Source organism: Barbus barbus (assembly GCF_936440315.1).
Source record: "Barbus barbus genome assembly, chromosome: 44".
NCBI lineage: Eukaryota > Metazoa > Chordata > Actinopteri > Cypriniformes > Cyprinidae > Barbus > Barbus barbus.
The window spans coordinates 8753996-8781660 of NC_136722.1; the positions used below are offsets into that span (position 1 = coordinate 8753996).

The window sequence follows — 27665 nt, forward strand, 5'->3', positions numbered from 1 at the left end:
TTACCAATATAGCTGCAAGCAGCGATTAACCGGGGTTCGTGAAATTGACACCCTTTAAGGTGGTCTTGGTCAACCTGGATGTATGGCTGACAGTTAAAAACATCCAGAATGGAGAGCAGGCTCACAGACACACAACACTCATGCACACACACTGAAATTAAATGGTCAAACCATCACAATAACAATCATAAAGCCTGCTTACACACACACACACACACACACACACAAACACAAACACTCACACACACAAACACACTTGTATACACACACACACACACACACACAAACACAAACACTCACACACACAAACACACTTGTATACACACACACACACACACACACACAAACACAAACACTCACACACACAAACACACTTGTATACACACACACACACACACACACACAAACACATACACAAACACACACAGAAACACTCATACACAGACATACATGCACACACATTTTGTTGCAGATGCAGATATTTGAAATAAGTGATAGGTAACAAAGCCTATTGCACTTATTCAGTTTTTAAGAGTTTAGATGTCATTTTCAGGTTCCACTGTAATCATAATCTGGCAAAATTATAAAAGCTGATATGTCTGTATGAACAAAATGGTAAACTTTGACTCAATGAGGTTTAAAATGTTATAACAGTGATTTTATAATGTTTTAACTTGAATCCTTCAGTAGCCATTGAACAGTGCTGTTTTACAGCTTAATAAGGCCATTAGTGGTCTTCCGCTGCCATCTAGTGGTTATAAATGCCAATTTCTCATACAACACTGTGTTTTTAAGCTTTATAACTATTATAGTGTTATTTTTGGCCCAGTCTCTCTTAACTTATAACATTTTTTGATAATTATTGATCCAGAGACTCCAGAGAACATCACTGCTGTGGTTTGATCGAGATTGAGCAAAAAAACAGAGACAAGTTAGCAAAAGTAGGTTTCTAACACATTTGTAAATAATTAATGAACGATTTGATTGACAGCATTAGTCCAAGAGGCAAAGTTGTTCAGAATGAGGGTATCTATCAGATGATATGAAGATGTAGTGTATAAGTGAATGTTATTAATATTTTATTGCAATTTGAGGTCATTTCCCTTAGAAATACTGTTTCAGAAGCCCTTTTTCACTGTTAAAGCACCACCTATGGTCCGATCTCCATGAAACTTTTCATGCTTGTTAACGGTCATGTGTCACATGTTTTCACCAACTTTGGTAAAGTTTCAAGTTTTTGTTTACGTTTTATAGGCTGTTGGGTTTTTGTGGCCACGTGTCCTTTTTTAAATGAGCCAATTATAGCTAACCAAAGGACAAAATTCAACATTTTTTCGATAACTATTGATCTAGAGAGTCCAGAGATTATTACTGCAGTGGTTTGATCGAGATTGACCAAAAAACCAGAGACTAGTTCGCAAAAGTAGGTTTTAGACATATTTCTGAATAATTAATGAACGATTTGATTGACATCTTTGGTCCAAGAGGAAAAGTTGTTCATTATGAGGAGATCTATCAGATGATATGCATTATGTGTGGATATGTAAAACACCACGTGATCACTAGGCCAAAAATCTCGTTAGCGCCAACTTGTGGCCGATTTCTTTCAAAATTCTTACAGACCTTTAGGGCCATGAGTCGAACATGCCCACCGAGTTTCATTCCGATCGACCTCCGTTAACCTTGTCTAATAAGTGCTCAAATTTTAATGGCCGTTGACGGCCATGTTTTTTTGAGATACGCGAATGTCCTCATAGATATTTCAGCCACGTCGGACAAAGACATTGCATACCAAGTTTCAAGTCGATCGGACTAACGGTTACCCAGTTACAGTTTTTTCGATCTTATAGCGCCACCAAGTGGCAGATCAGTGGTATTTTTTGTTTTTTGACCAAAGTTCCTATTGCTATATATATGTACCAAGTTTGGTGAAGATATCTCATTTCGTTCACGAGTTATAGCATTTTTCGTAAAATAGGTCCTCGACTTTTAAACGTTTTTGGGCCCCATTACAAAAATGAGTGGACATTTCAAAGATTTTTTTGATAATTATTAATAAGCCCTGGACAGAGAACATTTCGGCAGTAGTTTGGTTGCGATTGGGTGAAAAACCTACGACTAGTTCACCAAAGTAGGTTTTAAACCTAATTGTGAATAGTTAAATAACAGTTTGATTGACAGAAATGATTCTAGAGACAAAGTTGTTCAGAAGGATGAGATCTATCATGTGATATGAATGACTTATGTATTTGTGAATATCTAAGATGTTTTTTTTACAGTTAATTTCATGTACAGTTGAAATATTGTATTTTTGATGGCTTTTCTGACTGTTATAGCGCCACCTATGGTCCGATTTTGATGAAACTTTTCTTGCTTGTTCACAGTCATGTGACACATGTTTTCACCAACTTTCGTAAAGTTTCAAGTTTTCGTTTAGGTTTTATAGGCTGTTGGGTATGTGTGGCCACGCCTCTTTTTTGAAATTAGCCAATTATGGCTAACCAAAGGACAAAATTCAACATGTTTTCGATAATTATTGATCTAGAGAGTCCAGAGATTATTACTGCATTGGTTTGATCGAAATTGACCAAAAAACCAGAGACTAGTTCGCAAAAGTAGGTTTTAGACATATTTCTGAATAATTAATGAACGATTTGATTGACATCTTTGGTCCAAGAGGAAAAGTTGTTCATTATGAGGAGATCTATCAGATGATATGCATTATGTGTGGATATGTAAAACACCACGTGATTACAGAGGCAAAAATCTCGTTAGCGCCAACTTGTGGCCGATTTCTTTCAAAATTCTTACAGACCTTTAGGGCCATGAGTCGAACATGCCCACCGAGTTTTGTTCCGATCGACCTCCGTTAACCTTGTCTAATTGGTGCTTGAAATGTTTTGGCCAATGGCGGCCATGTTTTTTGAGATACGTGAATGTCCTCATATACACTTGTGCCCCTTTGGACCAAGATGCTGCATACCAATTTTGAAGCCGATCGGACCAACGGTTGCCTAGTTATAACCATTTATATGTTTTTTCTGTCTTATAGCGCCCCTAAGTGGCAGAGCTTCGCAATTTTTTTTATTTGACCAAAGATTGAGCTCGTACATACTTGTACCGAGTTTGGTGAATATAGCTCATTCCGTTCCAGAGCTATACTTCCAACAACATTTGGCTAACGTTAGCATAGACGCTAATTGGAGTACTGTATCGCCCGAAAATCAAAATTTCAACTTTTTTTTGATAATTATTGATATTCAGTGTCCACAGAATATTTCTGCACTGGTTTGGTTCCGATCGGGCGAAAAACCTAGGACTAGTTCGCAAAAGTAGGTCTGGGATATAGGTCAATTTTAGGGCAAGAAGGAAGCGTCGCAGCTCAAAAATTTCGGACTCCACTTTTGTTCGGGCTAACCCAAGGATTGCAACGATGTAAAGTTTTTGAGTCTACGACACACGGTTTACGACTGTGGGCCAAAAATGTCTGAAATTTTAGGTTTTTGCGCTGTAGCGCCCCCGTTTGGCCGATTTGGCCGATTCTTTGTATCTGAGTAGCGAGCAAGACTACTACCTTCTGACCAAGTTTCAGCTCTCTAGCCCTTACGGTTTGGGCTGCACGATTCGTTTTAAGGCAGAATAATAATAATAATAATAATAATAATAATAAATATAGCTGCAAGCAGCGATTAACCGGGGTTCGTGAAATTGACGCCCTTTAAGGTTGGCCAACCTGGATGTATGGCTGACAGTTAAAAACATCCAGAATGGAGAGCAGGCTCACAGACACACAACACTCATGCACACACAGTGAAATTAAATGATTAAACTGGCCTATTAATACTCTATGAACATATTCACACACACACACACACATTTAAATGAAATGGTCAAACGGTCACAGTAATAATTATTAAGCCTGCTTACACACACACTCACACATACAAACACACACAGAAACACTCATACACGGACATACATGCACACACATTTTGTTGCAGATATTTGAAATAAGTGATAGGTAACAAAGATTATTGCACCTATTCGCTTTTTAAGAGTTTAGATGTCATTTTCAGGTTCCACTGTAATCATAATCTGGCAAAATTATAAAAACTGATATGTCTGTATGAACAAAATGGTAAACTTTGACTCAATGAGGTTTAAAATGTTATAACAGTGATTTTATAACATCTCCATAAGCAAGATATAAACAGTACTGTTTAAGAGTTTAATAAGCCCATTAGTGGTCTTACGCTGCCATCTAGTGGTTATAAAAGCCAATTTCTCATACAACACTGTGTTTTTAAGCTTTATAACTATTATAGTGTTATTTTTGGCCCAGTCTCTCTTAAATTATCAAAATGTTTTGATAATTATTGATCCAGAGAGTCTAGAGAACAGTACTGAAATGATTTGATTGATTTTGAGTTAAAAACTGAAAGCTAGTTGACAAAAGCATGTTTTTCAAAATAATATCAATCTCAAAATTATTAAACTAGCCTATTAATACTCTATAAGCATATTTACATACACACAAAAACACACATGCACACACACATAGAAATTAAATGGTCAAACCATGACAATAACAATCATAAAGCCTGCTTACACACACATACACACACACACACACACACACACAAACACACACACACACACACACACACACACACACACACAAACACACTTGTATACACACACACACAGAAACACTCATACACGGACATACATGCACACACATTTTGTTGCAGATGCAGATATTTGAAATAAGTGATAGGTAACAAAGCCTATTGCACTTATTCACTTTTTAAGAGTTTAGATCTCATTTTCAGGTTTCACTGTAATAAAAACCTGGCAAAATTATAAAAACTGATATGTCTGTATGAACAAAATGGTAAACTTTGACTCAATGAGGTTTAAAATGTTATAACAGTGATTTTATAATGTTTTATCATGAATTCTTCAGTAGCCATAGAACAGTGCTGTTTTACAGCTTAATAAGGCCATTAGTGGTCTTCCGCTGCCATCTAGTGGTTATAAAAGCCAATTTTTCATACAACACTGTGTTTTTAAGCTTTATAACTATTATAGTGTTATTTTTGGCCCAGTCTCTCTTAACTTATAAATTTTGTGATAATTATTGATCTAGAGACTCCAGAGAACATCACTGCTGTGGTTTGATCGAGATTGAGCAAAAAAACAGAGACAAGTTAGCAAAAGTAGGTTTTTAACACATTTGTAAATAATTAATGAACGATTTGATTGACAGCATTAGTCCAAGAGGCAAAGTTGTTCAGAATGAGGAGATCTATCAGATGATATGAAGATCTAGTGTATAAGTGAATGTTATTAATATTTTATTGCAATTTGAGGTCATTTCCCTTAGAAATGCTGTTTCAGAAGCCCCTTTTCACTGTTAAAGCACCACCTATGGTCCGATCTCCATGAAACTTTTCATGCTTGTTAACGGTCATGTGTCACATGTTTTCACCTACTTTCGTAAAGTTTCAAGTTTTTGTTTAAGTTTTATAGGCTGTTGGGTTTTTGTGGCCACTTGTCCTTTTTTAAATGAGCCAATTATAGCTAACCAAAGGACAAAATTCAACATTTGTTCGATAACTATTGATCTAGAGAGTCCAGAGATTATTACTGCAGTGGTTTGATCGAGATTGACCAAAAAACCAGAGACTAGTTCGCAAAAGTAGGTTTTAGACATATTTCTGAATAATTAATGAACGATTTGATTGACATCTTTGGTCCAAGAGGCAAAGTTGTTCGGAATGAGGAGATCTATCATATGATATGCATTATTTGTGGATATGTAAAACACCACGTGATCACTAGGCCAAAAATCTCGTTAGCGCCAACTTGTGGCCGATTTCTTTCAAAATTCTTACAGACCTTTGGGGTCATGAGTCAAACATGCCCACCGAGTTTCGTTCCGATCGACCTCCGTTAACCTTGTCTAATAAGTGCTCAAATTTTAATGGCCGATGGCGGCCATGTTTTTTGAGATACGCGAATGTCCTCATAGATATTTCAGCCACGTCGGACAAAGACACTGCGTACCAAGTTTCAAGTCGATCGGACCAACGGTTACCCAGTTACAGTTTTTTCGATCTTATAGCGCCACCAAGTGGCAGATCAGTGGTATTTTTTGTTTTTTGACCAAAGTTCCTATTGCTATATATATGTACCAAGTTTGGTGAAGATATCTCATTTCGTTCACGAGTTATAGCATTTTTCGTAAAATAGGTCCTCGACTTTTAAATGTTTTTGGGCCCCATTACAAAAATGAGTGGACGTTTCAAAGATTTTTTTGATAATTATTAATAAGCCCTAGACAGAGAACATTTCGGCAGTAGTTTGGTTGCGATTGGGTGAAAAACCTACGACTAGTTCACCAAAGTAGGTTTTAAACCTAATTGCAAATAATTAAATAACAGTTTGATTGACAGAAATGATCCTAGAGACAAAGTTGTTCAGAATGATGAGATCTATCATGTGATATGAATGACTTATGTATTTGTGAATATCTAAGATGTTTTTTTTACAGTTAATTTCATGTACAGTTGAAATATTGTGTTTTTGATGGCTTTTCTGACTGTTATAGCGCCACCTATGGTCCGATCTTGATGAAACTTTTCTTGCTTGTTCACAGTCATGTGACACATGTTTTCACCAACTTTCGTAAAGTTTCAAGTTTTCGTTTAGGTTTTATAGGCTGTTGGGTATGTGTGGCCACACCTCTTTTTTGAAATTAGCCAATTATGGCTAACCAAAGGACAAAATTCAACATTTTTTCGATAACTATTGATCTAGAGAGTCCAGAGATTATTACTGCAGTGGTTTGATCGAAATTGAGTGAAAAACCAGAGACTAGTTCGCAAAAGTAGGTTTTAGACATATTTCTGAATAATTAATGAACGATTTGATTAACAGCTTTGGTCCAAGAGGAAAAGTTGTTCATTATGAGGAGATCTATCAGATGATATGCATTATGTGTGGATATGTAAAACACCACGTGATTACAGAGCCAAAAATCTCGTTAGCGCCAACTTGTGGCCGATTTCTTTCAAAATTCTTACAGACCTTTAGGGCCATGAGTCGAACATGCCCACCGAGTTTTGTTCCGATCGACCTCCGTTAACCTTGTCTAATTGGTGCTTGAAATGTTTTGGCCAATGGCGGCCATGTTTTTTGAGATACGTGAATGTCCTCATATACACTTGTGCCCCTTTGGACCAAGATGCTGCATACCAATTTTGAAGCCGATCGGACCAACGGTTGCCTAGTTATAACCATTTATATGTTTTTTCTGTCTTATAGCGCCCCTAAGTGGCAGAGCTTCGCAATTTTTTTTATTTGACCAAAGATTGAGCTCGTACATACTTGTACCGAGTTTGGTGAATATAGCTCATTCCGTTCCAGAGCTATACTTCCAACAACATTTGGCTAACGTTAGCATAGACGCTAATTGGAGTACTGTATCGCCCGAAAATCAAAATTGCAACTTTTTTTTGATAATTATTGATATTCAGTGTCCACAGAATATTTCTGCACTGGTTTGGTTCCGATCAGGCGAAAAACCTAGGACTAGTTCGCAAAAGTAGGTCTGGGATATAGGTCAATTTTAGGGCAAGAAGGAAGCGTCGCAGCTCAAAAATTTCGGACTCCACTTTTGTTCGGGCTAACCCAAGGATTGCAACGATGTAAAGTTTTTGAGTCTACGACACACGGTTTACGACTGTGGGCCAAAAATGTCTGAAATTTTAGGTTTTTGCGCTGTAGCGCCCCCGTTTGGCCGATTTGGCCGATTCTTTGTATCTGAGTAGCGAGCAAGACTACTACCTTCTGACCAAGTTTCAGCTCTCTAGCCCTTACGGTTTGGGCTGCACGATTCGTTTTAAGGCAGAATAATAATAATAATAATAATAAAAATCTTAACAAATACAATAGGGTTTCTGCACTACGTGCACGAACCCCTAATAATAATAATAAAAATCCTAACAAATACAATAGGGTTTCTGCACTACGTGCACGAACCCCTAATAATAATAAAAATCTTAACAAATACAATAGGGTTTCTGCACTACGTGCACGAACCCCTAATAATAATAAAAATCTTAACAAATACAATAGGGTTTCTGCACTACGTGCACGAACCCCTAAAAAGTAGATAAAAACACAATCTTAGTGGAGTGATCTGGACGGCGTCCGAACAAAGCGGCGCCATCTTGTTTTCTAGCACCTCAATGCCATGGTAAAAATATAACTATATGGTTTTTAGGTAGCCTATTTGTATGAAAAACAGTAGCCAAAAAACATTCAGTATAAATGTACACATGCTATAGCTTAATCACAAATAAATATACTATAATTATATACCATTTACTCCTGTAATAAAATTAAATGAGAATATCCCACATTTCTGCCACAATACCATGGTGCAGTGAGTGTTACTACAGTAAATCCATGGTAAATGATGGCGATGTGTAGATTGAAAAGCCTTCTGACTGTCTTGTTGCACACAGTGCTTCTCCTGTTTGGCTTTAAACTAGTTTAAATCAGAGTCGTTTGTGTTCACCGCTGAATGCAAGCACTTCACACTGGATCCCACAGTGCTGTTTAGTGCTCGCGTGACCATCTCATCAGCGAGTAAACGCATCTGCTTTAGTGAGCTGCGCGGCAGTTTGGCTTTGATCCAAGCGGATAAACGGTCCGTGTGGCGCGATTCAAATGAGTCACACGGTTTCGTTCCGCTTTCGGCGCGTAAACATTATATCGAACATTTATTGAACTCTTCATATCGTTTTATCGAGGAGAATTATATCACGATAATTATCGTTATCGAATTATCGCCCAGCCCTAGTACAAATTAAATCTTTATCCAACTCTTTCTCATACAAACACACACACATTCAGTATAAACTCGCAGTCTCACTGCACGGGGCAGTCGTGGCCTAATGGATAGAGAGTTGGACTTGTAACCTGAAGGTCGTGGGTTCGAGTCTCAGGTCCGGCAGGGTTTGTAGGTGGGGGGAGTGAATAACCAACACTCTCTCCACCCTCAATACCACGACTGAGGTGAGACCCTTGAGCAAGGCACTGAACCCCCAACTGCTCCCCGAGTGCCGCAACAATGGCTGCCCACTGCTCCGGGTGTATGTTCACTACTGTGTGTACGCTTGGATGGGTTAAATACAGAGCACAAATTCCGAGTATGGGTCACCATACTTGGCCACACACCACTTCCCTTTACTTTTTCTTGAACACATGTGGATCAAATGCGCATACAGAAACACTCCTGCGCTGCCCACACGACTTTATCAGTAAAGATGTTTTGCAACTGAAAAGCATGACATTTCTCAGCATGGGGGTTGTAACACTGCTGTTTTTGAAGAAGTTAAACTTGCATAATTGCTATCGGTAGCACTGCTGCCAAGCACTTTTAAAGACGCAAAGATTCAGGTTCAAACATGCTTGTCTCTCTCTATCTTTCTCTCTCGCTCTCTCTCTGTAATAACTAAAGCCTTCATTACTAGCTTTAAAATAAAATGATGATTACTATACTGATAGAGAAGGGTTCCCAAAAAATTATTTTGCCAATTTTACAATGAGGTAAATCCGGCCCTTGTCCTTAACATGTGCCAATGATACCTGCTCAAACTGGTCAAAACTCCTAACACAACCTGATGTCAACACCGAATAGTTTGTCTTTAGAAGTTCTCACAGCAAACCAATACCCCAAAAAAACGTAGCCTCATAATTTGAAAAGAAACCGGAATCATTCTTCCATTTCCATTCTGCCTCCTTGCATTCCCGCCTAACAGATGGAATATGATTGTTGAGTAGGGGTGGGAATCGCAGGGTACCTCACGATACGATAACGATAATATCACGATTCTGCGATAATCGATATATTGCTAGACAATCATATAATGATACATCACGATATCTGTCTATGAAAATAAAATGCCTGTGAAAAGGTTGTGCAAGTTTTCTTTCTTTATTCAAGTCCAAACTGTTAAATTAATAATAAACAGCAAAAAATTTTCTTTAAAATTTTTTTACATAAGTAAATAATTTTATTCTTGGACTTCTTAAAAGCTTACACTTTTCTCTGTGTGTAAACCAACACATTTAACTGCTTATCAATTATATATATGTGTATATATATATAAAATAAATAATTTTGGTACATTTCAAAATTTACCTGAAATGCTTTCTCAGCTTTTCCTCTCCTCTCATCATAAAAACGGTGCCCTGTAGGGCTGCCACTAACGACTATTTTTATTTTGATTAATCTATCGACTAATTAATCGATTAATCTAAATGGTTAATTTCTCACAAAAAATCAACAATTTTACTTAAATATTTTATTAAACCAAATGAAATCCAAATTTCTATGAAATCCTTTTTTAAAGTAAAAGTGAAGTGCAACATAGAGTGCAAGAAGCAAGTGTTCATCTCATAGTCCAAATCACTGAAATCAAACTTCAGTATTATAGTGTGAGAGAGACAACATATCCACGTGTTCTAGTCTACTAATAATAAAATTATAATCAAAAAACACTTTTTAAAAGAGTATTTACCAGAAATATTATTTACCAGAATTTATTTAGGTGAACTTTTTTTTATATAAAATCAATTAATTGGAGATAATGGAATAATGGAAAACAGAATTGGGTACAGATAAAACTGTACAACTCAATTAATTAGACAGGCTTTTTGATTAATAAAATAAATAAAAAATGAATTTGGAAATAAAACGTATTTCATAGGGCCCTATAATTATAATAATTTTTTGTGGTAATAAAAATGGATTTAAGTGAACACTAGCTTTTAAAATGACTTAAAATACATATATAATAGCAAGGATTCAATAATTAGTTCAAATAAAGTATTAAAAGCAAGAAACACATGGTTTTATTGAACAAAACTGTTAAAATACATAATGTATTATAAACAATAGAGCTAATGTAGATTACACATTACAACAAAGGCCTGCAGGGGGCGCCGACGGCCTGATGATTATTTTTATACATTACTGTTTAATATTGACCAAGCCCCATTTAATTCAAACGTAAACTTAATCTTTAATATTTGGCCATTTCTTTAGGACAGAAATGCTATAGCCGCTGTAATTACATGAATATGTGGACATCAAACCTTGTAAACTAAGAGTGAGGGATTGAGCTTTTATTTTGAAATCGTGATGTATTCTCCTGTGTTTGTGTAGATTTATAAATTATTTACCTTACAAATCTGATGAAATGGTCCATGTTGCGTTCCCAGATGAACATTATAATAAACACAAACTCACAACAACATGCAGAGATGGAGTTTGAGACGCTCCACACATGTAAATGAAAACAGTTTCTGTGGAGCTACTGTGAATGGAGCTGCTGTGAGACGCACGAACTTAACCTACAGGCATGTAAATAATTAAAAAGCATATACTGTGTGAACTGCATCGCATATAATTATTTAATTAAATCATAGCATTTGTGAATTCACAATTATGCTTAATTATGATTTTTAAATGGGTTTAATATATCATGCAGCCTTGGAAAATAGTTAAAAAATGTGTTTTATGGATTCTCGTCCGTGAAATGCGCCACTTCCGGTGTTTTGCCGGTTAGTCGACGCGAGCAAACTGAAGTTGACGATTTTTAAAAATCGACTAAAATCGACAAATCGTGACAGCCCTAGTGCCCTGCACATATGGCATGCAGGAAAAAAATTGCCGTTCGCATCGTGTCTTTTGCATGCTCAGGCTCGTTATTTCAAATGTAGATGCATTCTTTGGAAAGAAGCTAGAAAAGGTGTGGCCGCGATTTCCACGCATTTTTAGACGTTGGAAGCAGGGAAATCTATTTAGAGAGCCTTATTGTATTAATGAAAATATCAATATTTGGTGTCAGATATCGATTCCCGTATCGCATGGAGAAGGATCGCGATATATCGCCATATCGATTTATTGTCACACCCCTATTGTTGAGTTGTGGTGCTGAATTGAGCTCAAGTTTCCCAACTTTGTATGGAGCAACCAAATCCAAAATATTTAAACAGAATTAAACTGTCCACAGCTGATCTAGGCCCACAGAAGCAGGAGGGAACACAATCAAATCATAATTAAGGAACAGATACATCAGAAAATTCAGCAGCATTGGATGGCTGAGGCACTACCGGTTTGCATGGCATTTAAAACATTAAAAATGACAGGCATATGATCAGTCAAATAGTAATTATAAACATCAGTATTGCAAATCGAAACGACAAGAGACTAGACCAAGTCCAAAATATGCAATCTACTTCTACAGCTTTCATAATATCCTGTTTCTTTATGGTGAATTACTGTGAAAATAGCGCATTTTCAATTTATTGTAAAATACTGGCAGCAGATATGCCACTAATGTACTGTAATTCTATGAGATTAATACTGTGAAATCAGGGTTGTGCGATATGACGATTTTTGATCGTGGACGATAAAAATATCTCCACGATCTGCTTTTGAAGAAATATTTTAGTATCATGCTACAACACACATTCTGTCAGTTGCAGTTCTGGCGCCTTTTAAATTATGCTTTAAAAACAACCCAGTTTGGGTAATTTTGGCAACCCAGCACTGGGTGAGAAAGGGAACAGTATGTTGTGAACTAAAAAAATCACCATGAATTACTACAGTAAAACACAGGCAACAGTAATAGGCTAATTAAAAAGTGAACATTCATTTATTTTTGCAGTCCCAAAATGGACAAAAATAAGCAGGTTTAAAAACATGAATATGTAAGAAAAAGTGTTGCAAACGATTAAAATAAAGCTCATACATGCTTAATATTTAATCATTTAAAAACATGATCAGTTATTTTTATTTTTTTATTTTTCTCCTAACAAAGAGCACTATACAGTTGTTAAATAATAGCAGTGTGTTTAAAAAAAGCGAGTAAAGCTCAAAATCCTTATAACTTTTACTTCAATACACACAAATGCATTGGGAACATTGCACATTCTATTCTAAATCAAATTTAGCAAATTTGTTATTACTTTACAGAAAGTGAAGAAAAATGAATATTAGGCTGTTCAAAAAAATAGCAGTGTCTGCAATTTTCTTTATAAAGTCAAACATTTACTGTATAAACAGAAAAAATGTTTGGAGATTTAGCTTTCCTTTTGAATGACCGAACTAACATTTAGTTGTATAGCCACGGTTTCTGAGAACTGCTTCACATCTGTGTTGCATGGAGTCTGGCACCTGTGAACAGGAACAGGACGATTGCACTACATACCACAATTCCTCTGCATTTCTTGGTTTTGCCTTAGAAACAGCATTTTTGATGTCACCCCACAAGTTTTCTATTGGATTAAGGTCTGGAGATTGAGCTGGCCACTCCATAACGTTAATCTCGTTGGTCAGGAACCAAGGTTTTGGTTTTGGCTTACCTGAAGGACACCACTGGACCCTTACTGGACCCCCTGCAGTTTGCCTACAGAGCAAACAGGTCTGTCGATGATACAGTCAACATGGGACTGCACTTCATCCTGCAGCATCTGGACAGTCTTATGTGAGGATCGTGTTTGTAGACTTCCGCTCTGCTTTTAACACCACCATCCCATCACTCCTTCAGCCCAAACGAACTCTGCTCTCTGTACACCACAGTCATTGGCCTCATTCAGGACGGTGACAAGTCTGCTTACAGACAGGAGTTTAAAGAGCTGGCTGTCTGGTGCAGTTTTTACAACCTGGAGTCTAACACGCTCAAAACCGTGGAAATGATCATGGAATTCAACCTCCCTGCACCCCCACTCACCATCATGGACAGCACTGTAACAACAGTGGAGTCATTCCTGGGCAGCAGAGTGGGACATTCACATAGACTCTATTGTCAAAAAGGCCCAGCAGCTGCTGTAACAGTTCTACTCTGCCATCATTGAATCTGTCCTCTGCACTTCTATAACTGTCTAGTTCAGCTCAGCTACCAAATCTGACCACAGAAGACTACAGAGGGTAGTCCGGACCGCTGAACGAATCATTGGTACAACCCTCCCCAGTCTCCAGGAACTGTTCTTATCCAGAGTGAGAAAAAGGGCTGGCAAAATCACCCTGGACATCTCACATCCAGCACACTCCCTCTTTGAACTGTTCGACTCTACAGAGCTCTGAGCACCAGAACGGCCAGGCACAGGAACAGTTTCTTCCCTCAGGCAGTTCATCTCATGAACATTTGAACATTTAACCAACATGAAACACACAACACCGTCATACATTTATTTGTTTAACACACATACTTATTACATTTCAAACTTGCACCTAACATACCTGTACGTACAAAATTGTCTATTTTGTATATTGTTTGTGCTATTTTGCACATAGTCTATTTTGTATATTTGTATATTATTTTTATTATCTGTGTCTTGTCTTGTCACTGTTATTCTGTCGCACTGTGGACCTTCTGTCACCAAAACAAATTCCTCGTATGTGTAAACATACCTGGCAATAAAGCTAATTCTCATTCTAATTTTAGTTTAGTTTTTGATCACCCTGGAGCTGATCATTGGCTGAGTCTTTGACATTTTGGCTATTCTTCGATCCATGTGAATGGTAGTTTTCCGTTTTCTTCCACATCTTTCTGGTTTTGGTTGCCATTTTAAAGCATTTGATGTCATTTTAGCTGAGCAGCCTATAATTTTCTGCACTTTATACTGTGTTTTCCCCTCTCTAATCAACTTTTTAATCAAAGTACGCTATTCTTTTGTACAACGTCTGGAACAACCCGTTTTACTCAGATTTTGAGAGAAATGCATAGTGCAACATTTGTTGCCTTCGTCCTTAAATAAGGGCCACTTGTTTAACCATTTTTTTCACAGAATGATTTACCTCTAATTAAACTCCACACTGCTATTATTTTGAACCCACCCTTTTCAATTAATGATTCAATTACACAGAATCAACAGCATGCATGTCATGACTGTTGGGTCTGTTGGTTTTCTATTACTCTACCACACCTACTAGTAAATATTTTCCATGTAGAAATATAATTTCTACCAAAAACAGTGATTGATCTGGTTAGTGATGTTGGACTGCTATTATTTTGAACACAACTGTATATGGCCAAAACAATCAGGATGAGTGCCACCAAGAAACACAAGTCGAGATAGCCAAATACATATACATAATATATAAATGATAAATAGCCAAATAGGCTATGTTTTACAGTGAATTGACAGGATTTTACCCTCTTCCTTTAATCATTCACTTATAAACACTCACTGTATGAGCGATTTCAATTTTCTTTCTACTGTTTTTTTACACTCATTCATGTCATGAGTGCCACGAACACGGACAGACATAGACTTGTACTCAAACTCCTGTGAAACACCCATTCACTGCCATTGTGCTATTTCTTCAAATGGACTGGAACACAATGCATTATGTACTACAGTACAAACATTAGTGTTGGAAATGGGCTGTGAATTAACGGCACTTGCTTACTGTGCAGAATATTGTCCAGAATGCATTGTTTTCTACAGTACATTACTGTTTTAATGGAAAACAGTGTATGTCATTGTCAGAATTTGGCTTTTTTTTTAAGCTTTTAAGCTTAAAATTAAGCTTTGGCGAGCATAAGTGAATTTTATAATAGGATAAACTTTCAAAAGTTTGAGGACTGTAAGAGCTTTTAGTGCATGTTTAATGGCAAAATATATTTTTCTGTAGTAATAAAATCATTTGACTGATATTTGTATTGTAACACTCCTATTTGAGAATATAGCTGCATTTAACGGCAATAATATTGTCATAGAAGTGATTGAGTCTTTTGAGTCTCTTCATTCTATTAAAATTCACCTTAATGAACGTGTTTAGGATGGAGGACTTTGATGCTGAAGAGGAGGATGAAGAGGCTCTGATTGAGCAACGACGACAACAGCGACTTGCCATTGTCCAGGTAACACAATATAGCACATTTTTCTGAAAGACTGTAACTTACTTCCTTTTAAAGCCTTATTCGGACGGGATTAGTTTTACATGGAGAGGTGGGGTAAAGTAAATATTACCAGAGCTTCTCAGCGTTTTTAGTCCCATCCGAAAGCGCCAACTCAGTAATCATTACAGACAATGTCAGTAAAGATTACTGCAACTTTTACCTTCTGTAAAAAGTTTCAGAGAAATTACCTCAGGTAATACTAACCCCGTGCGAATAGACCAGCTGTAAAAATATATGTAAATATTCCGTAATTTCCTGTCATTTTCCGCAGTTTTTCAAATATGGAGGCGCTTGAAGAAGCTTTCAGTTGCGTTCTAGGCAGAGGGACAAGTCAGTGGCAAACCTCAATTCTTTTAAACATAAAACAATACCAGTTACACTACGCTTCCTCTCTCTCTCTGACAGTGAGTTCATATCACACACAGCAGTTCTACATAGGCACGCCTCCTGTCAATCACTCAGCGCATCACTCATCTTGTCTAAACCACCTCAAGCATTTTTACTGTTACAGAACGATGAAGAGCACTTACATTCAGGAACGCATGTGACGACAGGCAGGTGACGGCGGTGCGTAAATCGAGTTACCCCTCCCACTTCTGATAGTTTTACTGAGATTTCTAATCCCGTGTGAATCGGCCATTAATATTACAGACGTCCTCTGGTAAAATTACATTACCCCATCTACCCCCGTAAAACTAATCCCGTCCGAATAGGGTTTAAGAGAACATGATCAGATTATACATCCATGAGACTCTGTTCTGTATTGATATAGAAATATAAAGCGGTAAATGAGGACAGCAATATGGGCTCCATGGCATCAGAGCCCAGCAGTCCTCAGAGCAGCACCCGCAGTCGTTCACCTTCCCCTGATGACATCCTGGAACGAGTAGCAGCTGATGTAAAGGAATATGAGCGGGAGAATGTAAACACTTTTGAGGCCAGCATCAAGGCCAAGCACAACCTCATCGCTCAGGAGAAAGAAGGTATTATACTCTGGCATAAGTTGGGTTATTAGCAGGGTTCTTGCTTGAACAGTTTTCAGGGAATGTGGGGCAGTTTTAATGTGTTCCAACTGGATGGTCTTTTTCCTATAAAGACACATCAAACAATCTGTAATCTATTGATTGACTCTTGTTGTCTTTTATGCAGGAGCCAACCCAAAGAAGCCCTCAGCACCCGACATGTTCACAGAGTCAGATGACATGTTTGCTGCAGATTTTGATGTAAGCTTATTTGGTCTTTCTGAAGCTTTAAGATTAAACCAATTGGTTATTTTGAGAGATCTGACTGCTTTGTCACTCCCATTACAGAGTGCCAGACTGAGGGCTGTTATTGGTAAAGATTTTAAGGAGAACCCCAATCTCAGGGATAACTGGACTGATGCAGAAGGATACTACCGTAAGCCTTATTTAAATCCAAAGTCTTGCTGCTTTCCTGAAGGCAATGCATTTTAAATGCAGAAATGAATAATTAAAAACATCTCCTTTTAGGTGTGAACATCGGTGAGATACTGGACAAGCGATATGATGTGTATGGGTACACTGGACAGGGTGTGTTCAGTAATGTAGTCAGAGCTAGAGACACTGCCCGGGCCGGCCAGGAAGTGGCAGTCAAGATCATCCGAAACAATGAGCTTATGTAAGTACTCATCTAAACAATGGCTGTCACCGTGATGGTAACACTTTATAATAACGTTCAGTTGTTAGTCATTTATAAGTGTTTAGTTAACGATGAACTAATAATTTACAAAACAAGACTGTGTTCATAAATTAAGTGATATGTTAATATTTTTATCTGTTTTGTATATTAAGTTTTAAATAATTTACAAGTGATTAGATAATGACGAACTAATAATTTACAAAATATGACTACGTTCACAAATGAGTAAGTAATATGCTAACGATTTACAAATCTGTTGTTATCTTTAAAAATTAGCATGAAATAATCAAACAGATGCTTAGTAAATGGTTAATAAATTACTAGTTAATATTATTAATCACTTATAAATCATTGAAATGTCAACATTATACTATTTTCCCAAACATTTGTTAATCAAGAATCATTAGTAAATGATCTGTATATAATGTATGTTTCGTTAAAGTTGTAAACTGGTCTGTTAAAAGGTACAAAAATGCAATTATGCTAAAACTATTTTTTTTAAAGAATAATAAATTATTTGCTGTCAAGTGAATAAACATGTAAGTGACTTACAGTCATGGGATTCCAGTGGGTTTTGTCAAACCCTTTCTCTCATCAGCAAAGACTTGTGTTCTGTGTACAGTGTGTGGGATCTAGTGATAATATGAACCAGTTTTACCCTCCACTGAAGATCACATTAGGTGCACAGAGTTAAAATACTCCATGTGTGTCAGAGAAGACATCTGTCTACACCCTCACCGGTCAGCCCTTACATTGCAGTACACACTACAAAGTATTTAAAACCTGTTGTGTAAACTACTCATCAATTGTAAATGTTTTACAAACCTTATGTTTCCGGTTGTGTGTGCGTAAAAATTTATTTATATATATATATATATATATATATATACCTACCTACCTACCTACCTACCTACGCACACACACACAACCTGTAACCGGAAGGTTTGTAAAATGGATGCAGAAAGTGTTGTAAATGCCTTGTATACAGCTACAGATAATTTGTAACAGGTAAGAAAGATCTACAAATGATGTGTAACACATTTACAAGTGATGAGTAGTTTACACTTTAGATTAGGGGATGCAGAAAGCTTTGTAAATGATTGTTTGAGGTAATAGTACATTGTTGACATTTCAATGATTTATAAGTGATTTAATAATATATTAACTAGTAACATAACTATTAACCATTTACTAAGGATCTGCTTATTTCATGATGCTATTTTTTAAAGATAACTTGTGACAGATTTGTAAATCCTTAGCATATTACTTAATCATTTGTGAATGTATAGTCATGTCTTGTAAATTAGTTCATCTAATCACTTGAAAATGATTTATAACTTAATCTGCAAAACAGATAAAAATATTAACATAACACGTATTAATCATTTATGAACAGTCATGTTTTGTAAATGATTAGTTCATCATTAACTAATTACTTGTAAATGAATTAACAAAACATACACACATTGTCAGCATATCACTTATTAATCGCTTATGAATGTTTTGTAAATTAGTTCATTAACTAATCACTTATAAATGACTTACAACTGAACGTTATTATTAAGTGTTACCACCATATCTACTCTTTTGGTAGTCATGGCTGAGAAAGCCATTTTTATTCAATGGTTTTGTTTGTTGTGTCTTCAGGCAGAAGACAGGACTGAAGGAGCTTGAATTTCTAAAGAAGCTGAATGACGCAGATCCTGATGATAAATTTCACTGTTTGCGGCTCTTCAGACACTTTTACCACAAACAGCATCTCTGTTTGGTGTTTGAACCTCTCAGGTATTTCATGGCTGCTGCTTGTGTGTGCATGTGTTTGAGAAAATTGCTAAGGATGCAGTATATATTTTGGCTGATACCGATGCAAAAATAAGTTTTCACTATTAAGCAGTGTGACTATTTTCAACATTTAGAAAAACAACATATTAGAATTAGATTTCTGGAGGATCACTTGAGTAATGGCTCCTGGAAATTCAGCTTTGCCATCACAGGAATAAATGACATACACCTTGTCGCTTTTCCATCCGTGATGAGTTTGCATCCCTGATAGATATATACATGTAGAATTTTACATTCTTTGTGAATAGGGCATCAAAACATTTTCATGTCATTAGAAAAGGTGTATGTTTAGTGTTTTAAAATGTTGAAATTGACAGTGTACACCTGTTTGAAATGGGGCTGAAATGAGCCTTGATATGATCTGCTTCCCTGATCAGCCTTATCAAACGAATTCCAAAATGAATATCATATAACAAATATGAATATTAATGTTAATGTGGTCACTAACATGAAATGCATTGAAAATTATCTCAAATATAATGCAAAATACAGTCATTCACAGCTGTTTTTCTCTGTGTTTGTCTCTATCAGTATGAATCTGCGGGAAGTGCTTAAGAAGTATGGTAAAGACGTGGGGCTGCACATCAAGGCAGTTCGTTCCTACAGTCAGCAGCTCTTTTTGGCCCTCAAACTACTGAAACGCTGCAACATCCTCCATGCTGACATCAAACCAGACAACATATTGGTGAGCATCATCTGTATGGCTGCTCACTCAAGAGACTTCATTCATTCACTCACTCTCTCTGTCTGCAGGTGAATGAATCAAAGACCATTCTTAAACTCTGTGATTTCGGCTCTGCATCTCATGTTGCTGACAATGAAATCACTCCCTACCTAGTCAGCAGATTCTACAGGGCACCTGAAATTGGTAAGTTGCATTGTAGCTGTGTGATTAGCAGGTTTACCTACATTCATGTTATTATATTTTAGTTTCCACAGATGGTTTTTCACACCCTCAGTCACAGCTGAACTTGTGAATGGGCCTAGTAATTGGATCTAACTTTCTCTTTCTTCCCAGTCATTGGTAAACCATATGATTATGGCATTGATATGTGGTCAGTCGGCTGTACCCTGAATGAGCTATACACTGGGAAGATCCTGTTCCCTGGCTCTTCCAACAACCACATGCTGAAGCTGGCTATGGATCTGAAGGGCAAGATGCCCAACAAGGTACTGAAGTATTCAAACCTTTTTTTTTTTTTTTTTTTTCTTTTTCGTAACTTGCTTTTTTGTTACATGTAAAAGGTATAGGGGAAAAAAAACTCTACAAATTATTTTTAATTGCAAATTTCAGTTTTTCATCATCCTTAATATTTGCGAAGAAATATGTGCATTTCTCAAAACAATTTGTACAAACAGCACCACACAATGGATTACCTGCAAAAGCCTGTAACTTACATTTGAGAGATGAACTAAAGATTTTGAGTAAGTATTTGTCGATGAACATATTAGTGCCATCAGAATGAAAAGTCCTTGTGTCATTGTTCACAAACAAGATGATCAATTGTAATCAATTGATCAATTGTCTTGTCAATGTAACAGTGCACTCTGTTTATATTACCTGATGTAAACTATGGCAACATAGTTATAATTATAATAATTATAAAGTTTAGATGACATTTACTGTATTGAAGGTTCATGGGATGTACCTTTTGAGCTATTTCAGAGAACTGGTGTATCATTGTTTGAACTACATTCTCTTCATTATTGAAAGTCAAGGTTCCCTTGCACAATTCATGGCAAATTTACAAAAAGTCTAGTAGAAATGTGTAGGAAAATATGCTTGACAGTTTGACAACTAGGTCATCCATTTTGATTTGTGCGATGAACTAATGACTAGATGTTTTGAGGAGTAAGACTTGATGGAATGTTTTGAGCAACATGACAATAGCAAATGATAATAATGTAGGAAACCGCAGAGAAACATAATCAGTTGCATGAATGTACCAAAGCCATCGCAACTTGTTCAAAAGAATGAGAAACTGCTTTTATGATGTGCAGAAGTGACTAGAGGATGTGGAGGTTGAACAAGTATTTTTGATAATTTAGTTTCTGATTTGAGAAATGCACCAAAGCGACTGAGAAAAACTGTAAATAATATTTTCTCACTTTATGGCATTACATTTTTTATGTATAAGTTCTTACATGGTGTTTTTTTTTGTTTGTGTGTAGATGATCCGGAAAGGCCTGTTTAAAGACCAACATTTTGACCAGAACTTGAACTTCCTGTATATAGAGGTAGACAAAGTGACTGAAAGGGTACGTTCCAGTTCATGTGTTGGTTTCCACTTTCATGTTATTTTTTTCTAATTGGCTTTCACACAACTATGATAACTAGGGATGGGTATCGTTAAGGTTTTAACGGTATTACTACTCTTATCGATACTGCTTATCGATCCGGTACTTTAACGGTATTCTTATCGGTACTTTTTGTTTTACTTTGTTTCTTTGTTCATATTCTTACAGTATCTTATCTTATGTATATAAAGCACTAAAAATGCCTGCACTTCATCAATTTGTAAATGCACCAGTGTGCAGGTATTTTTAGTGTTGTATATACATAAGATAAGATACAGTAACAACATGAACAAAGAAACAAAGTAAAACAAACTGACAAATACAATAAAACAAACACACAAACGAAGTGAAATAAACTTTCATTTTTCCATGAAGGTCTACTAATATTAATGTTCAGGTAAGTAATAGTTACAAAAGTAATCAAATGTAAATGAGCACTGCATAGTTTTCACTGTATGTACTGATAGATCTATGTTTATTAAAGCTATAACGTTGTTCAGATTAAGAGCTGTGGGTGATTTTCTCTTTGCATTTTGTTCTTTGTTTAACATTGATGGCTCAAGCTCCAGTCTGACACTTTAAGACAATGTACTGACACGCATCGGATTTTCTCCTAACTGTTCTCGTCCACTTAAAACATAAAAGTGAAGACTCTCATAACCGGCCATTTTGACACATTGTGTGTGTATTTTTTGCCATATTTTTGTGTGTTATTTCGACGCGGCCGAAGCTCAAAGTGTACTTTGCTTGTCCGTTTTGGAGCACGCCGCCGCGCAGGCACACGCGCACACACATTTCAGCCTGGGTAACAGCGTCACTTGTTCAGATTGTACTGTCAACGTTTTACTATCAAATATGTCCTGCAATGTAGCAACAGTAAAGACGGCATTTTATAACAATCACAGATTGAGCTGATTCAGATGTTAAGTTTTGGTTCGGAGGAACGAATCCGCGCCGCTATGAATTGCGCATAGCAAAAATGCAAAGTGCACAAATGTTTGAATATTATTGCACATAAAAACAGCTGCCGACTTATATATATATATATATATATATATATATATATATATATATATATATAGAACTTTCGGTACCCATCCCTAATGATAACAGCACATCTGTTTCATGCCCTTCACCTTCTCTCACACATTCTTTTAAACTTTCAGGAGAAGGTAACCGTGATGAGCACCATTAACCCCACTAAAGACCTGCTCTCGGACATGATCGGAGGTCAGAGGTTACCTGAGGATCAGAGAAAGAAGGTCATGCAGCTTAAAGATCTGTTGGACGGTACTCTGATGCTGGACCCAGCTAAACGCATCAGCATCAACCAAGCCCTACAGCACCCTTTCATTCAAGAAAAGATATGATACGTTCATGTCTAACCTGTGACTTGTCCATTGTTCCAGGACTGAGCCAACAGACTCAAGCTCAGAATGTTTGGAATCATCACAAGACTTTCAATTTTCTATTTTTATTCATGTTTTTCTAGTAATTTTTGTTTTGCCCAGTCATTTTTGATTCAGATCTCTCAGAATGGTCTTGTTTTTATTGTACGTATGAACACATTGTCATTCACTTGAGCGAGAGAGAGGCATGTTTAGAAGTTATCAGACTTTGTCTTATTTGACTTCATAAGTGACTGAAATGTGCAAAATGCAGCATTTATAGGTTAGTTTAGTGTTCAGATGTTGAAGGCAAGAAATGGCTGGGCAAGCATATCAGAGAGACAAATTATTCTCCAATTATAATGCAAATGTGTCCTTTTTGGTGACCATTTAAACCAGTGGCTTCAATTTAGATTTATTTTATCTAATCACTTTTGCTGGTTATTAACTTACAACATACAGCCTCCTTACTGTTGAAAACATTACACGATAGTTCATTATGTACAGCTGTTTAAAATATTGGTTTTGCTCTAATACATTTACCTAAATTGATACTGGAGATCACACTAGAAACCTTCTTGTCCCATTTTATTTGTCCCACCTTACAAGCCCATCCTATTAAGAGATCGATTTTTAGAAACGTTAATTTATGTAGGCCCTTAAGGTGTGAAATCTTAGTGAATGATGCCAAATTGTCACTTTTCGACTGCTAAATTGTAAATGTACCTATATTTCCAAAAACTAAAGCTGTTGTTTTAATTTGAAAAATCTACTTTTTGGATCATTAGTCTCTATTGGTGTATATTAGCCACTTGTTATTGCTCGTTATCTCTGGAGTTTGACTTGGCACCACATTACGATCCAATTTCAGTATACCAGGCATGTTAGAGATGATGCTTATTTAAAGTCCCCAATGTTAAGGTTATGTGATAGGAAGTGCCTCCCTCTATGCCTGCATTGAAGCATAATAAAAAGTCTCTCAGATATGCCCTGACAGACGGGTGATCACTTATTTTACAGTGTACATAATTCAGTTTTCGCAGTGTAAAACTTTCTTTTTTTTTTCTATCTGGGAATTATTTTTTTTGTTGAATAATAAACTTGAAAGATTTGATTGTGAAGGAAAATGAAAATGGCTACATGGGTGTTATCTTTTTAGTAATAAAATGTTTACTTTTCTGATGTATTGACATGTTTTAACTATGTAACCCATTAAGTCATCTGCAGTTCTTACACAATCTGTGGCATCTGAGACATGCTGAGACCTCTTCTGTTTTGACTCCCTGATGGGACATTTAAGCAGTCATTTGGATATCTAGTGGAAGCCTCTAAAAATTCCTGCCTCCTATATTTCATGAATTAGCTACCTTACTCACATGGTTTCATATAGTCAAGCTGACAAATACAGATTAAGGTAGTAAAACAAACAACTTTAAGTTGAAATGTTAATGTAGATTTATTGTTCTAACTCATTTTAAAGATTGTGAGATATATGTTGAAGTTGCGATCAAACTAAAGTAGCAACATAGTTTTTTTCTGTGATTGTGAGATACATCCAAGTGTAAAAGATTATTAAAAAAGAAAACAAATGTAGAGTGGGATCTATCCACTGGTTGTTGATTGGATTTAGAGATGTGGGCTTGCAGTCGATTGTTGAGGGATGCAGTTTAAATGGGATAGATTATTTTGCATACATCACCAGAAAAAAGTCTGTTTTCACAGCAAGTTTGAGTTATGACGTTCTGATTAAACACTTGGTCAAAAATGTTTTTAAAATAAAATATTTTTTCATAAGATCTACAGGTATGTTTAAAAAAAATTGAATATCGTGAAAAAGGTCAATATTTTTTGTCACTCATTTCAGAAAGTGAAACCCATGTATTATATAGATTCATTACACATAGAGGGAAATATTTCAAGCCTTTATTTCTTGAAATTTTGATGATGATGGCTTACAGATAATGGAAACTCAAAATTCAGTGTCTCAGAAAATTTGAATATTACATAAGATCAATTAAAAAAAGGATATTTTAAAGGATACTTTGGCAGTGTGGGCAGGTGCCAAGTCCTGCTGGAAAATGAAATCAGCATCTCCATAAAGCTTGTCAGCAGAAGGAAGCATGAAGTGCTCTAAAATTTCCTGGTAGATGGCTGCATTGACTGTGGACTTCAGAAAACACAGTGGACCAACACCAGCAGATGACCAAATCATCACTGACTGTAAACTTTCCTACCCAAATTCTTCCTTCCAGTCAACTTTGCATTTAATATGCTTTGATACAGCACTCTGTAAATAGCCACACCTTTCAGTAATGACCCTCTGTGGCTTACCCTCTTTTTGGAGGGCGTCAATGTTCGTCTTCTGGATCATTGCCAAGTCAGCAGTCTTCCCTATTAGTGTATTTTCAAAGAACAAGAGATACATGGAATTTTTGAGATACTGATTTTTGATTTTCATGAGCTGTAAGCTCTAATCATCAAAATTAAAACAAAAAAAAACTTTTGAAATGTTTTACTTTACATGTAATGAATCTAAAATATATGAAAAAAGTTTCTTGAAATGTTACAAGAAAAAATGAACTTTTTCACGATTTTCTAATTTTTTGAGATGTACCTGTATAACATATGTACATTTACAAAATGGGGTGTTTTTTCATGCTGGCTTTAAAAAGGAATTGATTAATGTGAATATTTTTAAAATGATAAATTAAAGAATTTACTTTTCTTTTTTTTGGTTACACAACTGGTTATGTAGCAGAACATACATTTGAGATGTAATATTTTACTTGGTGCAAAAAACTAGCAAATGATTTCAGATTTGAAATCACAACTTTTTTTCAGCTGCTATTAGTTGTTTAACTGAAAAATATTTATTTACCTTTACCATTTACATAGACTATGGATACTACTGCATTGCATCATTATAACAATAAAACAAATGACATTACAAGACAAATCTGATCTAAAAAATCTAAAAGCAAACAAATCTAAAAGCATGGCATACTGTTAGGTCCATATGCAGTCATGGTAAGAATTATTGGCACCCTTGGTAAATATGATCAAAGAAGACTCTGAAAATAAACCTGCATTATTAATCATTTTGATCTTTTATTTAAAAAATAAAAAAAATCTAACCTTTCATTGAACTAAAACAATTGAAAATGGGGGAAAATCTCATTATGAAATAAATGTTTTTCTCAATTACAGGTTGGACACAATTATTGGTACCCCTAGAAATTCTTATGAGTAAAGTATATTCCCATTCATATTCACAATTTTGAGCACTCCAGGGTGAACATGAAATTATCCAGTCATGGCTTCCTTTTTCACAGAAATACAAATAGGAGGGAAAACAAAGCCCAAATTCCCTTAATCATCCATCACAATGAGAAAAACCAAAGAATATATTTCTGATGTGCAGTAAAAGATCATTGAGCTTCTCAAATTAGTGAAGTGCCTTTAAGAAAAGAGCTAGAGCAGTGAAAATTGGGCAATAGTGCCCAATAATGCAATAATGCCGTCAGGGCAATAATTAAGAATTTCCAATCAACAGAAAATGTTACGAAACTGCCTGGAAGAGGACGTGTGTCTATATCATCCTAATGCACGGCGAGGAGGAGATTCTGAGTGGCTAAAAACTCTCCAAGGACCACAGCTGGAGAATTACTAGCTCATCCAAAAACAATCTCTAGCATATTCAGTTATCAGACACGTCTGGAACTTCAAATGGGACTGGCTTCCATGGTCAGATGAAACTAAAAAAATTAGCTTTTTAACAGCAAACACTTAAGAAGGGTTTGGTGAACACAGGGATAAAAAGTACCCCATGGGTACAAAGAAATATACTGCTGTATTTTTGATGTTGTGGACCTATATTTCTACATGTTGATAATGAAAGAGATTCGTTGGGATCAGTATTTATAGACATTCTAAACTCTATTGGTGTTAAACAACACGTGTCAGGACCTACTCATTGTCTAAATCATACTCTAGATTTAATACTGTGACATGGAATTGATGTCAGTGGCGTTGAAATATTGCAGCAGAGCGATGATATCTCAGATCATTATCTAGTTTCTTGTATGGTAGAACCATCACTTCTACCACTAAAAACTACTTTAAATAATCTTCCTGACTTATCTCAATTCCTCAGCATATCCAATAGCTCAGAACAACTTGATGATGTAACAGCAACTATTGACTCTCACTTTCCTAGCACTTTAGATACGGTTGCTCCTTTACGCTTAAGGAAGATTAAGGAAAAGACAGTGGTATATAATGAGCACACTTGGACCCTAAAGAGAGCAGCTGGAGCGCAGCTGGAGAAAAACAAAATTAGAGGTATTTCGTATTGCTTGGCGGGAAAGTACCCTATCCTACAGAAAAGCATTAAAAACTGCTAGATCTTTACGTCTCTTGTAGAAGAAAACAAACACTTTACTTTACGTCTCTTGTAGAAGAAAACAAACACAACCCCAAGTATTTATTT

At 36.2% G+C, this 27665-nt stretch overlaps 1 protein-coding gene across 1 annotated transcript in view; it reads left to right on the forward strand.

The window, feature by feature from the left end:
• The window catches only part of LOC306863585 (serine/threonine-protein kinase PRP4 homolog), a 60516-nt gene extending 35554 nt beyond the window's left edge, over positions 1-24962 (forward strand). The window contains exons 5-15 of the mRNA XM_079407008.1: positions 15869-15950; positions 16762-16972; positions 17139-17212; positions 17300-17387; positions 17480-17627; positions 19296-19433; positions 20022-20175; positions 20244-20358; positions 20509-20660; positions 21663-21749; positions 22955-24962. Of these exons, the coding sequence (XP_079263134.1) occupies positions 15869-15950; positions 16762-16972; positions 17139-17212; positions 17300-17387; positions 17480-17627; positions 19296-19433; positions 20022-20175; positions 20244-20358; positions 20509-20660; positions 21663-21749; positions 22955-23158 (1453 nt within the window). The 3' untranslated portion in view covers positions 23159-24962. The remainder of the gene's footprint in view (positions 1-15868; positions 15951-16761; positions 16973-17138; positions 17213-17299; positions 17388-17479; positions 17628-19295; positions 19434-20021; positions 20176-20243; positions 20359-20508; positions 20661-21662; positions 21750-22954) is intronic.
• The last annotated feature ends 2703 nt before the right edge of the window (positions 24963-27665 follow it).